This window comes from Odocoileus virginianus, chromosome 15, assembly GCF_023699985.2.
Source record: "Odocoileus virginianus isolate 20LAN1187 ecotype Illinois chromosome 15, Ovbor_1.2, whole genome shotgun sequence".
Lineage (NCBI taxonomy): Eukaryota > Metazoa > Chordata > Mammalia > Artiodactyla > Cervidae > Odocoileus > Odocoileus virginianus.
In genome coordinates, this window is record NC_069688.1 from 17,689,863 (window position 1) to 17,707,059 (window position 17,197).

The 17,197-nt window shown below is 40.9% G+C and overlaps 1 protein-coding gene across 1 annotated transcript; it reads right to left on the reverse strand.

The window, feature by feature from the left end:
* Nucleotides 1-3,167: 3,167 nt before the first annotated feature.
* LOC139038450 (transformer-2 protein homolog beta) lies at nucleotides 3,168-4,239 on the reverse strand. Its single transcript, XM_070477084.1, has one exon. It carries the CDS (start codon nucleotides 4,143-4,145, stop codon nucleotides 3,579-3,581), a length of 567 nt encoding a protein of 188 aa, XP_070333185.1. The 5' UTR covers nucleotides 4,146-4,239; the 3' UTR covers nucleotides 3,168-3,578.
* Between the last annotated feature and the right edge of the window lie 12,958 nt (nucleotides 4,240-17,197).

The window sequence follows — 17,197 nt, forward strand, 5'->3', positions numbered from 1 at the left end:
CATCAGGGTCTTTTCCAATGAGTCAACTCTTCGCATGAGGTGGCCAAAGTATTGGAGTTTCATCTTCAGCATCAGTCCTTCTTTCTTAGACTGACATAAACTGCAACCACCCCTTTCCCCAAACTCAGGAAACAAGCTACTATGTTACTACATACTACTATCAGTACTATGTTTCCCTGTAGTTGTCATTTTAGCATTAAGAACTCAATGGTCTGGGAGAGCACCTTGGGCAACTGCACATAAGATCATGTAACATGGAGAAATTGTTTCAAATAAGAAGGATTACGAGCTGGACATGCACAACGAGTCAACTTCAGTCTTTGGAAAAAGAGCTGGAGTTTGGAAGGATTTTCCCCTCGGGGAGACAGTTTTCTTCTCCATCCTCAAATGGTAATGATTACCAATAACTGCTCATTTTAAATTAAAATGCACTTCTTGTTTTTCAGCCCCTAATTCACCCATGATCCATGTTAGAGATAAATGCAGTTTAAGGAAATGATCATTTTTCTTGATTTATCTCCATAGCACACCTGTCATATAAAATGCACATGATGCATCTTTGATAACAGTTTTTCTCTGTGATTCTGTGACAGCACTATGGCTGACAAAATAAATATTAGAAAGGCAGTCTATAAAATCTTAATCTAAAAACTCAATTTTCAAAAACTGGAGTACTTGAGTGAAGTCACTGTGGAATGAGACTCTGGTGGTGTGGTGGCCCCCTGGAGTCCCAAGTCTGGGATGGGGTCCCACTCGCCTCTGCTGGCCAGGTGGGTGCAGCTAAAGATTCTCTGTGCTGTTTGGCTGCAGGACAGAGATAATTGCAAACTGTCGGTCTAGCCAGCAGGCCCCTTCCCTGGGCTTCTGACCTGACAGAGCAGGCTCACTAGAGCTTTTGGTTTGTTTGCTTTTCCCCTCATTGGCGTTTCCTGGTTGCTGGCTCCTACAGGATTCAGTTAGAAACACACTGTTGCTAAGTCACTAAGTCGTTTCTGACTCTGTGCGACCCCATGGACCGTAGCCCTCCAGGCTCCTCTGTCGGTGGGTTTTCCCGAAAAGAATACTGAAGTGGGTCGCCATTTCCTACTCCAAGGGATCTTCCCGACCCAGGAATTGAACCCGCTTCTGCACTGGTAGGTGGATTCTTTATCACTGAATCACCAGGGTAGGCCTTAGGATACATTATGGAGAAATGAAACCCAGGGGACTCGCCCCCACGTCCTTCCTCGGCTCTGAGAACATGGCCATTCACCTCTCTGAGATGTCTGTGCTTGTTTTACATATAACGTCAGGGCTTTTGGTTTTACTTACAGGAGGAGTGTGCTTCCTTGGTTGCCCAGACAGTGAAGAATCCACCTGCAATGTGGGAGACCTGCGTCAGGAAGATCCCCCAAAGGAGGGCGTGGCAACCCAATCCAGGATTCTTGCCTGGAGAATCCCGTGGACAGAGGAGCCTGGTGGGCTACAGTCCGTGGGGTCACAAAGAGTCAGACATGACTGAGCGACCAAGTACACACACAGGAGGAATACACCTCCTCCACATTCCCAAGAAGTGGAAGTTTTTCTTTCTGTACTAATTTTCTTCAGAAGTTTTCTTTGTATTTTTACTTTTTTACACCTCCATATAAAGTTTGAAAACTTTGCCTTTTACCCCCTCTTTTTTCTTTTTTTTTTGTATTTTTACTTTTTTACACCTCCATATAAAGTTTGAAAATTTTGTTTTTACTTTTTATTTTTTACTTTTTTACACCTCCATACAAAGTTTGAAAACTTTGCCTTTTACCCCCTCTTTTTTCCTCCCAAAATATTGCTGCTATTGCATTCTGACTGCATTAACTTTCAAGACTAATTTAGGGAGGATGTTCACTCTTGTTGAATTAATTATTTCCCCCAAGATTAAGCATGATTTTCTATTGCTCAAGGCTTCATTTGCATCTCAGCTCCATTTTAAAATTTCCCTCACATTGATACGTATTTTGGGAGCTGATTGTGTTCCTAGATATTTTATGTGTTTCCTTCCATCTGCTAACTTCTTGGGTTTGTCTATTGCAGACTAATGATTTCTGTATATTAATTTTCTGTTTAGGCATATTATGAATTATAATAGTTTTTCAGTTGATTTTTAAATTAACAATAAACAGTCATAAAATCTGCAAACAAATCATTACTTTACCTTCTGTTTCCTGGTTTTTATATGCCATTTCTGCCTTGTGTCCAGATGTGTAGTCTGGTATATCCATATCAATTTCAGGTAAATGACCTTCACAGCTGAACTAAACAAGCTGGGGAGGGGACATTGTGTCCCTGAAAACACCCTGACCTACAGCACAAGGACCCTTGAGGTGCTGGTCAGGAACCTTGTCTTGCTGTGGCTTTTTCACTAAGCATCTTGCAAACTTTAAGGAATGCATCTATTTAAGAGCTTTTTCAAAAGAAGAATGGATGATGATGTTTTAAGTGCATTTCAAAGTCTATGGAGTTCATTTTAATCTATGAGCTTATGACTCAGTTCATTTAATTATAAAATTGATCTATAATTTTCTTCCCTTGTGATACCATTTTGGAGTTTGTTTTTTTTTTTTTTTTTTTTTACTCTTTTCATTTGCATTTATTTAAACACAGTTCTCAAAACATTTGAGTGAAATTGGGCCTCCTTTGGTAAGCAAAGGACCTGAAAGTAATATTTAAAAAATGAACAGGCAAAGTCTTCAGATCATCCACAACACAGGTGTAGTGTTCCCTTCTTTTTTTCTCAAAAACTCTGAAGCACCCAGTTTTTCCATATAGTCTTAAAAGCTAGAAGAACAAGAGTACATTTGTGGTGGAATGTATTGTCACTGCTGATAACTGAAATACCATCCCCTTGTAACAGCTTTAAGAAATAGCCTTTTTAAGGCATACATTGTGTAACTCATCTTATTCCCTGCTATATATAATACAGATTACATAAAGGCTGACAAATTCACATTATATAAGCAGTAAGCATTTGCTGTATTGAAAGATCTTTAGTTTTTAACACTAGCAGTATAGAGTTACAGAGCGTAATTTTTATCACTTAATTGCAGGTATATTAAGTATGGTATGTTTCATGGATTGGAGGAAAATGGGCATTTTTGTCTTTAATTTACTACTGACAATCTAATCTGAACAGTTCTGCTAAGCATTGATATGTTAGAAAGAAAAGTAAAAACCAAACTTTATTGTTGCTTTTTGCCATTTGGTAGCATTTTACACACAGGCTTCGATCTTCAGAATACCCTGGATTCAGTAGAAAAACCATTTAAATGAAGTTCTGTACAATAGAAACTTCTCAGCAGTCAAAATTTTAGACTGTAAAAAAATACATGCAAAACATACTTTTCTGAAAACACTTAACTTTGAACAAAGCACCGAACTACACAAATGCAGAATGAAAACAGCATTTCAACTCCACCAAAAGTAGTCATCATAAAAGGTGTAAAAGTCACCTAACTTCACTAGGCACTGTTCACTTTTTAAACAGGAGACAATAAAAAATATTGTCCACAAACAATATCCCAACTCTAGGGCAGGTTTCAGAAAGTCTTCAACTTCATGCTTTAATAGCGACGAGGTGAGTATGATCGAGATCTGGAACGTGATCTGTATCCTCCACGACTATAGTAGGGAGAAGGTGACCGTCTTCTGTATATCTGATCCCTGTCTTGAGCAGCTCTCCAACCTCCTCCTCCTCCACCTCCACCTCTGTAGGATCTACTGTAATAGTCCCGATCATCATAGCCTCGATCATATCCTCTGTCATAGTAATCTCGACGGCGTGAGCTGCCATAGGTAGGTCTCCCCATGTAAATTCCTGGTGTTGGGGTATGTGGTCTTTTCGTTATGGAGAAGTCAACTCTGATCCTACGTCCATCAAGCTCCATTCCATTGGCACGCTCTTTTGCTTCCTTGGCATCATCTACATTTTCAAAGTATACAAAGGCAAATCCTCTTGAACGTCTAGATTGCTGGTCATATACAATAGATACATCAGCAATTGGACCATACTTAGAAAACACTTCTCTTAGATCTCTTTCTGTAGTGTACAAGCTCAATCCAAATACTCCAAGACAACAGTTGGGATCAGGATTTGCCCGATTCCCAACATGACGCCGGCGAGTAGACATGGGAGAATGACTGTGGCTATGCCGTCTTCGATAATCTCTGCTGTAAGATCTGCTACGAGATCGTCTATGGGACCGGGACCGAGATCGTGACCTTGTATAATGCCTCCGAGAACTTCTTCTGGATCTAGACCTAGATTCAGATCTGGACCTGGACTTTGATCTGGAACGCCTGGAATCTTCCTTGGAGCGAGACCTTGCAGGGGTATGCCTTGCAGATTTCCCAGATCCATGAGCACTTCCACTTCTGGAAGCAGAACGGGATTCTTAGCGTAGTGCTTTCTGATTCCAGATTACTTCTTATCTTAACTTCATTTTTATTTCTTTTCTTCATTCTTCCGTTTCAAATTCTGACTTCTTTCATCTTCCCCACTTCACACAAATTGCTCAATATTCTACAAGTGGGACTTCTGGTCTGATAATTAGCATGCATTCTTTCTTTTATTTTTTCAAATTTCAGCTTCACTTATTCCTGAGCTTCAAATACTCATTTATAAAACTTGTCAAATGACGACTTCCGCATTTTCCTTCTTCAACATTAACCCGCTCGCCGTAGTTCTGCTCGCCGCTGTCGCTCATGACTTCCACTGCTGTCACCGCTCGATGTGCTTCAATCGAAGCTGCCAACCTCTCGCGCCTTCAGTGTAGAGGCTCCGCCGCAGCCTCGCACTACACACCGGTTCCCGATATGTTGGCTTTATGTCCTGAAAAGAATTTGCAATATTTCTTTCTTTTTCTAAGTTCTGGAAGAGGTTAAAAGCATTGGCATGATCTGTTCCCTAATGACTTGGTGTAATTATCCAGTAATGCCACTGGAAAGTGCAGCCTTTTAGAAACAGCATGAGGTTGCTGGGGGGAAGGGTGGTGGGCAGCTCTCTGAATGGCATCTGCATTTCTGCCCTCGCTTCGTCATCCTTACCCAGTTCATACAGGTTGTCACGTTTATTTGCATAAAAGTGATCAAAATAACCTCTTGGAATTCTTTTAATTTGAAGGGTTGTCATACTCTCCCCATCATAATATTTTTTATTTAAAAATATTTTATCCTTTTTTCTCTGCTGGGTGGCAAATGTTTGTATATTTCATTATTTATCACAAATAACTAGCTAGCATTAGTATTTTTAGTCTTACCTATACTATAATGATCTTAAGTTTAAAAAAATATTTGCATTTGTATTATCTACCATTTTGTTTTCCTTGTATTTATTTTTTGTTATATTTTTCAGTTCTTCAGTTGGAGCTTATTTATTTCCATTCCATACAAAAATTTTAAAGCTTATGGGTATTTAAGGGTACACATTTTCCTTTCACCTCAAGCACAGTGTTGCTGAACTACTGACCCCAATGGGTCAGCAGGGGGAGATGTTTTGCTCTTACATATTTGGCTGATGTTCTGGTCAGTCTCATGGCATCCCAGACTCAGACTCCTTCAGTGGGGAGTACACACCTGGATGGTACCCACAGGAGCCTCCAGCTGCAGAGTATTTGCAGCAAGACTTTACCTGCATTCACTTGTCAGACATAAAAAAAAAGGAGCTCATTATCACTGTAAAGTGCCCATTGTGACAGATATTGATTTACTTATTTACAATCCTGAATTGTCACTTTTTTTTTTAAAGGTTACAATATATGTAGTTTTGTTTACTTTTATTTGTCTGGAATGTTTTGAATGTTTTTTGCACAAACTTTTTCAATTTCTTTGTTTTATAGATATTGCTTATCTACCACTTAAAGTTAGCTTTACTTTAAATTCTAATTTTTTCTTTTTTCTTTTGGCATATGAGTTTAGCCCATTTATATTTATTTATATACAATAGACAAGTTTGATATTACTTCTTAGCTCACATATTGTTCTGTGGCTCTTATTTTCATAGATTTTAAAATAAATTTTACATCTGTCTGGCTCACTGAATTTCCTTCTTTAAAATGCTGCTCTATATTACTCCTTGCTCTAATGGTTAGCAAGGTGATCCCAACTTTTAAAGATGCTGTTAGAACTCCAGATAATACCTGTTTGTTTTCTACTCTATACAGCAATAGGATTCATATAAATCCTCCTTTGACAAAGTCCTTGGGGCACATGCTCAGAATTCAAATTTTTAGAATTTTAGAGTGAGGTATAAGTGCTTACCCATGCATTACATACCAACAGACAGAACTAAGAATGTCAATATTGTATGATCACAGAGGGCAGAAAAAAGGAGGTTATAGAAAGCCTCCCATTCAAATCAGGTTTTGAGTTGAACAATTGTCTAAATAAGTTAGTATCTTGAAAATTAGGAATTACAAATTTCAGAAAGAGGATTTTAGACCTTTGTACAGTATTTTCTTCTTTCTTCTCCACCAAATGTATTTAACTGATTATACTATTTTTCTTTTACTTATCTTTGTAACTTCAAATATATTTCTACCATATGGCTTAGCAGTATTTAACGATCTCTGTCAATCAGCTATTTTTAAAAATTGAGAAAATCAGAGCTGTGCAGAAACTCCTACACTCTTTCTCTTTCCAATTTTAGCAATTTAATATCATTTCTACATTGCCAAGATTTATAATTTTTACATTTTTTTTCCTGTAACCGTAATTAACATATGTATTTCAGACTTCCGTCAAACAATTCACATACTCAATTCTCAATGCTGGAATTTTGCCATAATGATTTGATTCACTAATTGGTTGGCTGAGGTTCATTCTCTGATAGTTTGCTGAAGAATAACTTGTAGGAACAATGCTCCCTGGACACCCGCACTCCTGCGTGTTTGTCTTTAACTCCTCCTTTGCATTTGCACTGTTGTTTGGCTGTGCCTGAAATTCTTGGACTATATTCCTTTCCCTGAGGACTGTGTGGGCTCTGCTCTGAGGTGGTCTAGCCTTGAAGAATGTATGTGGAGCTGAAGAAGGCTGCTAGTTTTCACCACGGGAGCTGGAGCTTTCATGGCTTGAACAGAACTGGGGAGAGGAATGTGGGAATAAACTGCTAGAGTTCACAGTCTTACCAATATGCATTCCTTTTTTTCTTTAAAGAAATGTTCTGGATTGTTGCAAACCGTTGGTTCATTTCCAAAGTTCTGAAAGAGTTGATTTGACCATTTTTATTATTTTTCTCATTGCATTCATGAAAACAAGTAGTTTTGGAACCCTCTAAGCTGCCATTTTCACTGGCCTAACTTCCCTGTTCTATGTAATGTGCTTCCATTTCATTTGCCTGCTTCTCTCTTTCTTCCCCTCCATGGTTTTTGCTGTTTTTGTGATTTTTACTCTCCTTTAAACTGTAAGTAATTTGATCTTGATTGCCATAATGCTTTTAATTCTTTTCTTTCACTTGTGTTTGCTTCATCTCTTTTGTTAAATCTCTATAGCCCTCTCAGTTTTTTTTACTTCTGCTTTTCGATCCTGTTTCATGGAGGCTATATTTTCTTTTCTTTTCTTCCTTCCTTCCTTGCTTTCTATTTTTATTCATGTCAATATATTTGGTCAAAATTTTCATCTGCTCCTTAGTAACATTTTTGTTGTTGTGGGGTACTCAGTTTGTTTATAATATGGTTTTATTTCTTGCAGAATATTTCAGATGTTCTGTGCTTGTTCCCTTTTATACCTACCCTTAATCACTTTTGAACAAAGTAAGTTACTTCTAAACAAGTGGCTTAAAATTATTATTATTATTATTTTTGGCAAGAGCTTCACAAGTGGAACGAGTCGGAGCTGCGTGTTCTGAACAAACAGGAAGTCTCCTTTATTCACTGTTTTGTGTGTGTGTCTGTATCTGTGTGAGCCCTCAAAGACGCATTCTCCAAATACAATGTAAAATTGTCCCTGCAGCCCTGTTTGTGACCCAAAGTACCTCTCCTCCACTCATGTTCTACCAGCACGTTGTTCTTTCAAATTATGGCTCTTCTGTGCAATCGCTCATTTGTCCATCTCCTCTGCTCGCTGAGACTCTGCACTAAAGATCAGCGACCGGAACCTTGTCAGCCCTGCATCTATGACTGTTATTAACAGAGTTATGGTTTGCTGGTCTCAGACCCCAGGCCACACCATTTCCCAGACACAGGGATGAGCCCGTGACTTTTTATTAAATTCCCAGCACTTCTCTGAGTGTCTTTCATTTCATCTTCACTAGTTTTTACTTTTTATCTTTCTTTCCTCATATTTGTGGTCCCTGTGTTAAAAAGTCTCAATTTTTGCTGAGGATTGATTATTCATTTCTGTTTTTCTCTGTCTTGCTTACCTTAGACAAATTCTAGGAGGACTACTTCGTGTTGCCATATTAAAGCTGGCATTTCCGGTCCTGCTGCTGCTAAGTCGCTTCAGTTGTGTCCGACTCTGTGCGACCCCATACATGGCAGCCCACCAGGCTCCTCTGTCCCTGGGATTCTCCAGGCAAGAAAACTGGAGTGGGTTGCCATTTCCTTCTCCAATGCATGCATGCTAAGTCGCTTCAGGCATGTCCGACTCTGTGCGACCCTATGGACAGCAGCCCACCAGGCTCCTCTGTCCATGGGATTCTCTAGGCAAGAATACTGGAGTGGGTTGCCATTTCCTTCTCCAATTTCCAGTCCTAGCTCATCTTAACTTCACACATTACAACCTGGATGAGGATAATTAACTTTAGTGTTTGCAATAAACATATGCAATGCCATCACACTAGAATACATGCTTTGAATGTGATTCACCACAGGATTAATTAATTGGAATTATCTGCTTAAAATATCTTACCAGGTCCCTTGGGACCAATGATAATTATATACACAATATCTTTTCTGGGATAGAACTTAGGTTGCAATTAAACACTAAGTGGTTTACACAAAGATAAAATTTGCAAATCTAAGCCTATATCACAATTCGGCTTTGGATTTACAAACTGAAAAATTCAAACTGCAAGTGTCAAATTCTCACCTTTAACACAATCTGTGTGACTTGGAAGAATTTTCTGAACTTTAAATTTCACTTCTCTAATCTTTAGGCTGGAATAATTAAAAACAAACTGCCAAACCATCACTCGGGTTTATTGTAGTGAGGTAAAAAAATAACGCTCCTAAAGTTTCCCATATAGAGCCCGGCATATAACAAGCACTTAATGGGTATTAGCTGATTTATAGTTAGCTATTTAAGTATATGCATGTGCATGCATGCTAAGGTAATAAGAGCATGTTCTAATCAAACATCCTCTTATTAGCTAAGAGCATGTTAATTAGCTAAGGAGATTTTTAGGTATAGAGCTCTGTTTTTTAAGTGGAAACATTTTCTAAATGTCATAAAATAATCTGAATATTTGAAGGAAGGCAGTAGTGCTTTATTTCTTGCAGAGGCATTGCCCATATATCCATTGATCTCCATAGCAACCCCACAAGGTGCATGGATCAAATGGGAAGAGAAGTAGTAGGAATACTGATATATTTCTCCATTTCTCTAAATAGTTAGACAGCATGTGCTGATGCAGCTTTACCGACACCCCCATGAGGTTGGAGTCAGCATGGTGAAGCAGAGAACGTTCTTACTTTGGAGGCAGGCGCCCAGACCTGAATTTGTCCATTAGTAGCTGCAAGACCATCAGCTGGTTAGCTGACACTTGTGCAGTGTTAACAAGACCATCTCTTCCCAAATTATCAGTTACTTCCCCTTACTCCTCTGCATTTTGTGTAGGTTATGGTTCCATGGCAAAGGGGTTATTTTCTTTATTGACCTTAAGACAGGGGAGCCATAGTTGAAGTGATCTAAGGTTAAATGGATAGTGTCAGAGAAGTTAAGAGGACTTCAATACTTCTTGAATGTTATTGGTAACAGGGCCTGAGAGCTTCCTGGAGGGCCTTCACTGTCTCATGGGAGCATCCAGAGCTGGGTGGTATCCAGTGGATGCTGTGGACTTAATACACTTGTGTGTAGGGGTCAAGGGTCACCCAGGTCATGACCTAGTGGATGAGGCAGAATCCCAGGGGCTTTTCGGTAGGCATCAAGTCTGAGGTGGGGGATGGGTGTCACCTTGGAATGGCTGTTGGTTACCTCTGTGTGGGGATGGGGAAGAAGGAGGGGGTTTCTGAGATCATGTGCCAGGGCTGCTCTAAGTCATTACTGCAAACAGGAGCTATAACAAAGCACAAATATATCCATTTACAGTTCTAGGGGGCAGGAGTCCAGAGTGAAGAGTCTGGCAAGACCGTGTTCCTCCTGGAGGCTCCTGGGAAGGTGGTCACCTTGCCTTCTCAGCTCTCAGACTGCCCACACACCTCGGCTGTCCCCCACTGCCCCCGCATCCAAACACAGCGGCACAGTGCTGAGGACTCACCAGGTACCATCCTGCTGTCCCTCTTCTGCCTTTTGCTTCAAGATGGCAGGACCCTTGTGATCACATTAGAAACACATGAATAATCTAGGATAATTTGCCACCTGCAGGTCTTTAACTGAAGCACACCTGCCAAGTCTCTGCCACTGAAGGACCCTCTCTGTGGGTCCAGGGAGGAGCATGTTGTGAGCATCTTTGCGGGGGGGCGGGCATTGTTCTGCCTACAACAGAGCTCAGCGGTGAAGATAAATGACATCAGGACATGGTCTAGGAGCAAGGTTAGGGCATTTCCTGCTCAACAGCAGGTACGCCTGCTGCTTCCCCAGGGTTTTGGGAAAACCTCATGTATTTTCCTCCAAGCCACCAAGCTCTAAACCTCCTCACACACTTAGAAATCTGCGGGGGGCAGGAACCCCTCTCACTTCAAAGTATTTCTTCCAGTCGTCCAGATTTAGCAAGTGGTTTATGCTTAAAGTGAGTTTAAAGACAATTGGAAGCAATTATTTCCTTGAAACACTTTTCAGGAAGAACTACTACACAGAAAAGAATAAGAGGATGGTGGTTCTGGGAAAAGGGTTGTCTTTTAGGGCGGAGTCTTCTGTGGCATGGTTAACCTTACTGTAATAAGTGTCTCCCACTGAGATCTGGATGGCTTGTCAAGACCCTGTAAATGTAGCATCCTGCAAAGTTCCCCACCCCCACCCCAAACTGTCAATCCAGGCAAATCTACCAGCTGTGCTTCTATGTGCCTCCCTCTCTGGCCTGTGTTTCCCAGTGATTAAACACATTGTCAGAGTCAAGGACCTTTCAGTGCTGAGTATTCAAGAAGCCAGGTAGCAAGCAGATGCTTCCAGGAGCCTTGGAAAAGCCAAAGACCATCATTAGCTTCTCTACATGAAATGGTGCTCAGAGCACACAGCTATTTCTGAGAGAATCCGAGAGGGTGTTACTGGATGAAACTGGCATTTGAATTGCTCCACACCGTAAAATGTTGCCCTCCCAATGTAGGTGAAGGCCTGCACAGAACAAAAAGGAAGGGGGGCATTGTGTGGAACTGCCACTGCTGCCCCCTTGTTCTCAGGCCTTCGGACTCAAAACGGAGGTGGGGGGATAAATTAGGAGTTTGGGATCACCACATACACAACACTATATGCAAAATAAACAACAAAGACCTATGTATAACACAGGGAACTGTATTCCATGTCTTGTAATAACCTATAATGGAAAACAATCTGAAAAGTCACCCTGATGTACACCTGAAACTCACACAGCTTTGTAAAGCAGCTCTTCTTCTACCGGAAAAATATATGAAAAATATTAGCATTTGTACAGCTCTTGCTATTCTTTTCTTGTTTCCAGACAAGGGCCCAAACCACTGGACTGAATGAGAAACAAGACCTAAAGCTTTGCTTTGTCAACTAATTAAAGCACCTCTGCTTGGGGAGCATCTGTAATGTCACAAAGCTTCTACCAAAAGCTGGCAGAAGCTAAAAGAGTTCAGAATCTTTCCTGAGTCAGGAGCCAGCCCACCTTCTCTGTCAGGCTTCGTCATTTTCATTTCTCCCCATCTCTAGCCACCCTCCTGCCTGCCCCCTCCCCTACCCCACGTCTGGAAGCCAAAAGGGCTAATAATACCACTGCCCAGATTCAACCTCCAGAATCGCGGGAGAGGCGGTGGTGAGATGGTGACTTTCTTCATTTTACTGTGATGGAAGCATTTTGTGTTAATTGGCTGGTTTGAACTTTTCCAGACAGTTTACAGATAAACACTTTTTCTTTGGTAATAAATCTCAAATTAATTATATATTTCTTCACCATCACCCATTACGCACAACAGCACACCACTTACTTAGGATATAATATGAAGATGGCTTCCTGGAGCTTCCACATGTTATTATATTTGTATAATTTATTTAAACATAATCATGTAGTTAAAACTGTTTACTTAAAACATAAACACATGCCACTGGCACCATTCCTGGGGGCATTTGTTTGGCACTAACATTGAACAGTCTTTGGAATTATTTCAGTTTTGCTGTTTACTCAGACTTGTTTGTGAGCTAAAACTCCAAATATTTCATGAAAGCATTGATCAAGGGCCCTCCTTCAGCTCTTTTTCAGTGTTTTAAAAATTGCCGAAGAAGCTCAAGCCAAAAGCTGCTTTGATATCTAGAGTTTGTATTTTGCCAAAAATAATGGCAGACTTGACCATCTAGGTTGGAGAAGTGCTGAAAAGGTGAAGCCACCAAATGCACGTGAATTAAGTACAGTTGATGGCACAATACTGTGTAATACAAGTGTTTTATAATGGATTTGGGGCTAGAGCATGTGGCAGGAGCTGGATCTAGTATCTTTCAGTGAGATGGCACACCAGTCCATGGACTTCTCTGGTCCACTTTTACCAGGTGGTAAAAGCCAGAGCTGACTTAAGAATCTCCACTGCCTCCTTCATTCTCAGCTTCCTTTGGGGTTGTAGGTGGCTCAGGGTTGGGGTGCTGTGTGGAGGTAGCCTAGAGTAGTACATGGGAGGTGAAGCATGGGGACCCTCTCTCTGGGAAGAGTTAGGATGAAGAAAGGGGATGGGAAGAAGGATCGTAGCCCCAAAGGAGTGGATGTGTTAGGAGTCAAAGCATTGACCACATGTGGGGCAGAAGGTACAGGGAAAGAAGGAACCAGTAAACAAAATCTTTTCTAACGTAGGGATTAAATAAGAAGAGATATGAAGAAATCAGCCTGCAAGTTTCAAGTTAATTCTAGAGCAGATTTGAATTGGAGTTGAGCCCTTGAGTGACTTGAGTCACCTTGTAGTGACTTTAGATGCAAAGTCAGAGATGGAGCATGTAAATTTTAAAGTATCTAAGAATCGTGAAGACTGCATATTAATAGAGGATATTTCAGGATCCCAGAACAGAGACTTGGATTCAGTAGACCCAGGGTTAGACTCAGAAATCCTTTATATGATATCACTTAATGTTATATGTTGAGTTTAGAGAGAGAAATTTGAAGGAACCAGCAAAGCTGACTGTTAAGAAATATCTTTTGACCTCAGCTGCTCAAGTGTTGGGCTTCCCAGGTGGCGCTAGTGGTAAAGAACCTGACTGCTTATGCAGGAGACAGAAGAGACATGGGTTCAGTCCCTGGGTCAGGAAGATCCCCTGGAGAAGGGCATGGAAAACTGCTTCAATATTCTTGCCTGGGGAATCCCATGGACAGTGGAGCCTGGTGGGCTATAGTCCCGGGGTTGCAGAGAGTCGGACACGACTGAAACAACTTAGCATGCACGCTGAAGTGTTACCATGGTTATCATCTTGATCCTTAGTATTTAATGACACACATTCACAACTGTATATATACTACAGCTCTGTAATAGTCTCTGTACATCTTTAAAAGATGTTAACATTGTCTAAATAAGCTACAATGGAGAACGATTTCACCAAAGAAAAGCAAAATTCAAATCATATTTTGATATTCTTTGACAAAGTCTCATATATCAAAATGGTATTATTCTCTTAAACTTGATAAGGCAAATCTAGAAAGCCATCTGTGATGGACAACAATGCTTCATAAAGATCCTACAGAACAATCAGCTGGAGTTCTGGAGCAATCACAGCTATAAGCTTTGTTAAAAGTAGCTGCTGCTATCATGTTTCTGAGATGAGTACAGACAGACATGACTGGGGTGGACCCAGAGGGTGCACAGTTAGATCTGTCTGTCACCAACAGGATATTATCAGATCCAGTGATCAATCAGCTTGAGTGAGTGCATGGATAGTCCACAGCATGGAAGATTAGGAACACGGGTGCCAGGACCAAGTGGATCTAGTGCCGTTTCTTTTGACGTATTTGATACTTTCAGATCATAACCACATCATGCAACTATCAACTGTATTTCTACATACAGGTAATGAAGAATCTGAAAATGAAATTAACAGTCAATTCGGGGACAGGACCGCAGAAAATAACTGTGAGGAGAAAACAATACATTACTCTTAAAATCCTTTGGATCAAAAAAAAAAAAAACAAAAAACCAAAACCCCTTGAGTAAGAAGTGTCTGCAGATGCTTCTTTGTTTGTGGTTGTTACTTTGCTGGCTCCACTAAAAACAGAAAATTCACACGATGTCTATAAAAGAGCTGAGAAAGGAAAACGGTTGTCTTTGTAATAAAATCCAGGTAAGTGTCAAAGTTTAGAAGCAATGAATAGAAGGCACGCTTATTTGGACTTTTGCCAGGAAGGAAGAAAGACTGCAAAGGAGAAATGGTTGAACATTGATATTTCAAATCCAGGCTCTTTTCAAGTGAAAAAGTTAAAGCTAGTATTAACAGGTAATTGGGAATCAATACTTTTATCGCTTGTTTCCAATTACGTCTTGCATAAATTATGTCCCAAATCATGTCCTAAAAATGTTTTTTTCAAATCCAGTTAAAAGGTAGAACTTTTAATTTATGAAGAGAGTAAACCCTATGGAGCTCGGGGATTAATCTGGGTGACGCTCAAGGTGAACCATTTTGTTTCTCTTTTCTGGGTCCTTAAACACTATGGCTATCAGCATTTTTACTTGGTTCAACCAGCTCCAATATGCATCTAAGTTTTTTTCCCCTCATCTCTTAATTCCTCCTCATGTTCTTAATTTCTCCACTGAACTTAAAGTGTACACAGAACATACCAACACTGCTGGCTGTATTTTCCTTTTTTTTTTTCCACTGCAGACTTGTCTGACCAAGGCTGCCTGGAACTCAGTGTCTCTCACTGGAGCTATTCTTTCTCGGTGGTCCCACCTGGGTCAGTGGGTCCCTGTCCACTGTCTGCCAAGGCCGGAAGTCACTGGACTTCGTCACCTGTGACACTCAGCCAGTCACCACATCTGCCTGTTTTACTTCTAAGCTGCCTCTCACCTGTTCTCAGCCTTTCTTGTACAGGTCTTGTCCATCTCCCCAGTTATCTGGCTCCAGTGCTGCCCTCCTAAAATCTCCCCCCTTGGACAAGTGACAATCTTCTGTGTCTCATTTTAAAAAATCTATTAAAAATGATAAATGTTTACTCTATTTTTCCTTGAAAGTCATGACTGGTACCTGTTGTTTCAGCATAATTATGAAATAGCATCTCCTTTCCTCTCAAATGGGTGATACATGGTGCTGTCACTCTAAACACTGTTATTCATAGTTAAAGGACAGGACTTACAGCCACACCAGGCAAACAGCAGGCGTTCTTCAGCGTCATCTGTTACCTTAACAAGGGATTGTTACAATGTCAGTGTCTCCTGGCTGGCTTGCTCCCACCGAGGCCCCACGTCATCTGTTACCTTAACAAGGGATTGTTACAATGTCAGTGTCTCCTGGCTGGCTTGCTCCCACCGAGGCCCCACCTCACACACACACACACACACACACACACACACACACACACACATGTTCTCTTTGTATCTACTCCAGCTGATGTCAGCTCTTTAAAGAGAGCGATTACATTTTGTGTCCATTGGCACCTATAGCGCTGACCCTCCAGACCTGGGGTTGTACTGGCAACTTGAGGTTTGTCCTCAAGGCTGAGAAAGCAGTCTGCGCCTCCCCTAAGCTTGCAGGAAGCATCTGTGGCTTCTGCCTCAACACCTTATTCTCACCAGTTTTCCTGGAAACCAACTTTACGTGGTCTGCTAACTTCCCTTTTCTACCTCAAATAGTCTAATTTATTTGCAAAGACTTGGCTTCGTTGCTAAAAACTGCACGAGTCTGCCAACTGTAGAGTCTCATGTTTGCAAGAGCCACGTAAAAAGAGCCCATTTGTTTCTATTTTTTCTTTTTAAAATATAGTAAAATGCAGAGAGCATTTTGCAAGAAAGCAAAGAATGATCTCTTTAGAGTCGGGTACCACTTGATGGGAATCAATTTGTTCTTGCAATTGAGGTTGCGTGAGGTCCCTGGGAGCCTGAAGGTGGGTTGGTGGAGACGACAAGGAAAAAACTGCTCCAACCCACACGAGCTTTAGTTCCTATTCTTACGGGTAAAGTCCTTCACCTTTAATCTCTCTCTAATACGATGTGCTCTGAGCTCCCCATACTGCCGATCTGGTCAGGAATTCTGTGTCATCATTTAATTTGGAATGCCGCCTTCTTCTTGCTCAACTCCTCATGGTCATCTGAAAAGGACTGAACCTCCTCTATAACATTCAGGAGCTTTGGTCCAGGGGTGGTCAACATGGATGGTATAGGCTTGGAGGCGATGGCTGTCCACTCCTGGGCCAACGTTGGGCAGAAGGCCTTTTCTAGGGCAGGGTCCAGGTTCTTGAGTGTTTGAAATTAATCCACAGGAAGTCCCTTTTGAGGGTATTGCATCTGCTGTGCATTCACAAAGTGTGCGGCATGTAGACTCTGAGATGAAAATGTCAGCTTCCATCACTTCCCATTATTTGAAGAAGTTGCCTCAACTAGCTACACACCCCCTCCCTCTTCTCCCTCTAATTCTAAACGTCTTACCTTTAGGATAATTCAATTCTTTCTGAAATAGGAGTTCTTCACTCTGAAGTGGGGTGTGGAAGGGAAGTTGCAGAATTCATATTTCAAAGCCTATTTTCCTGACATCTCTCCTCACCCTTGGTTGGGGGAGGGGAGAAGAGGGTCAATGGAAGGACACAATACTCATTTTTCAATTCTTTCTGCTATTTCTATATCAGAAGGGACTAGTATCTTATTGAGATACTAAATATCCACTGCATGATTATTTATTGGACACTTACGTGCCAATGGTCTCCTCAAGTATTTTATTTTATTCGGACCTCATT

Bases quoted from the DNA above. Each gene is read 5' to 3' on its own strand.
- LOC139038450 (XM_070477084.1), bottom strand. From the start codon at position 4,145: ATGTCTACTCGCCGGCGTCATGTTGGGAATCGGGCAAATCCTGATCCC.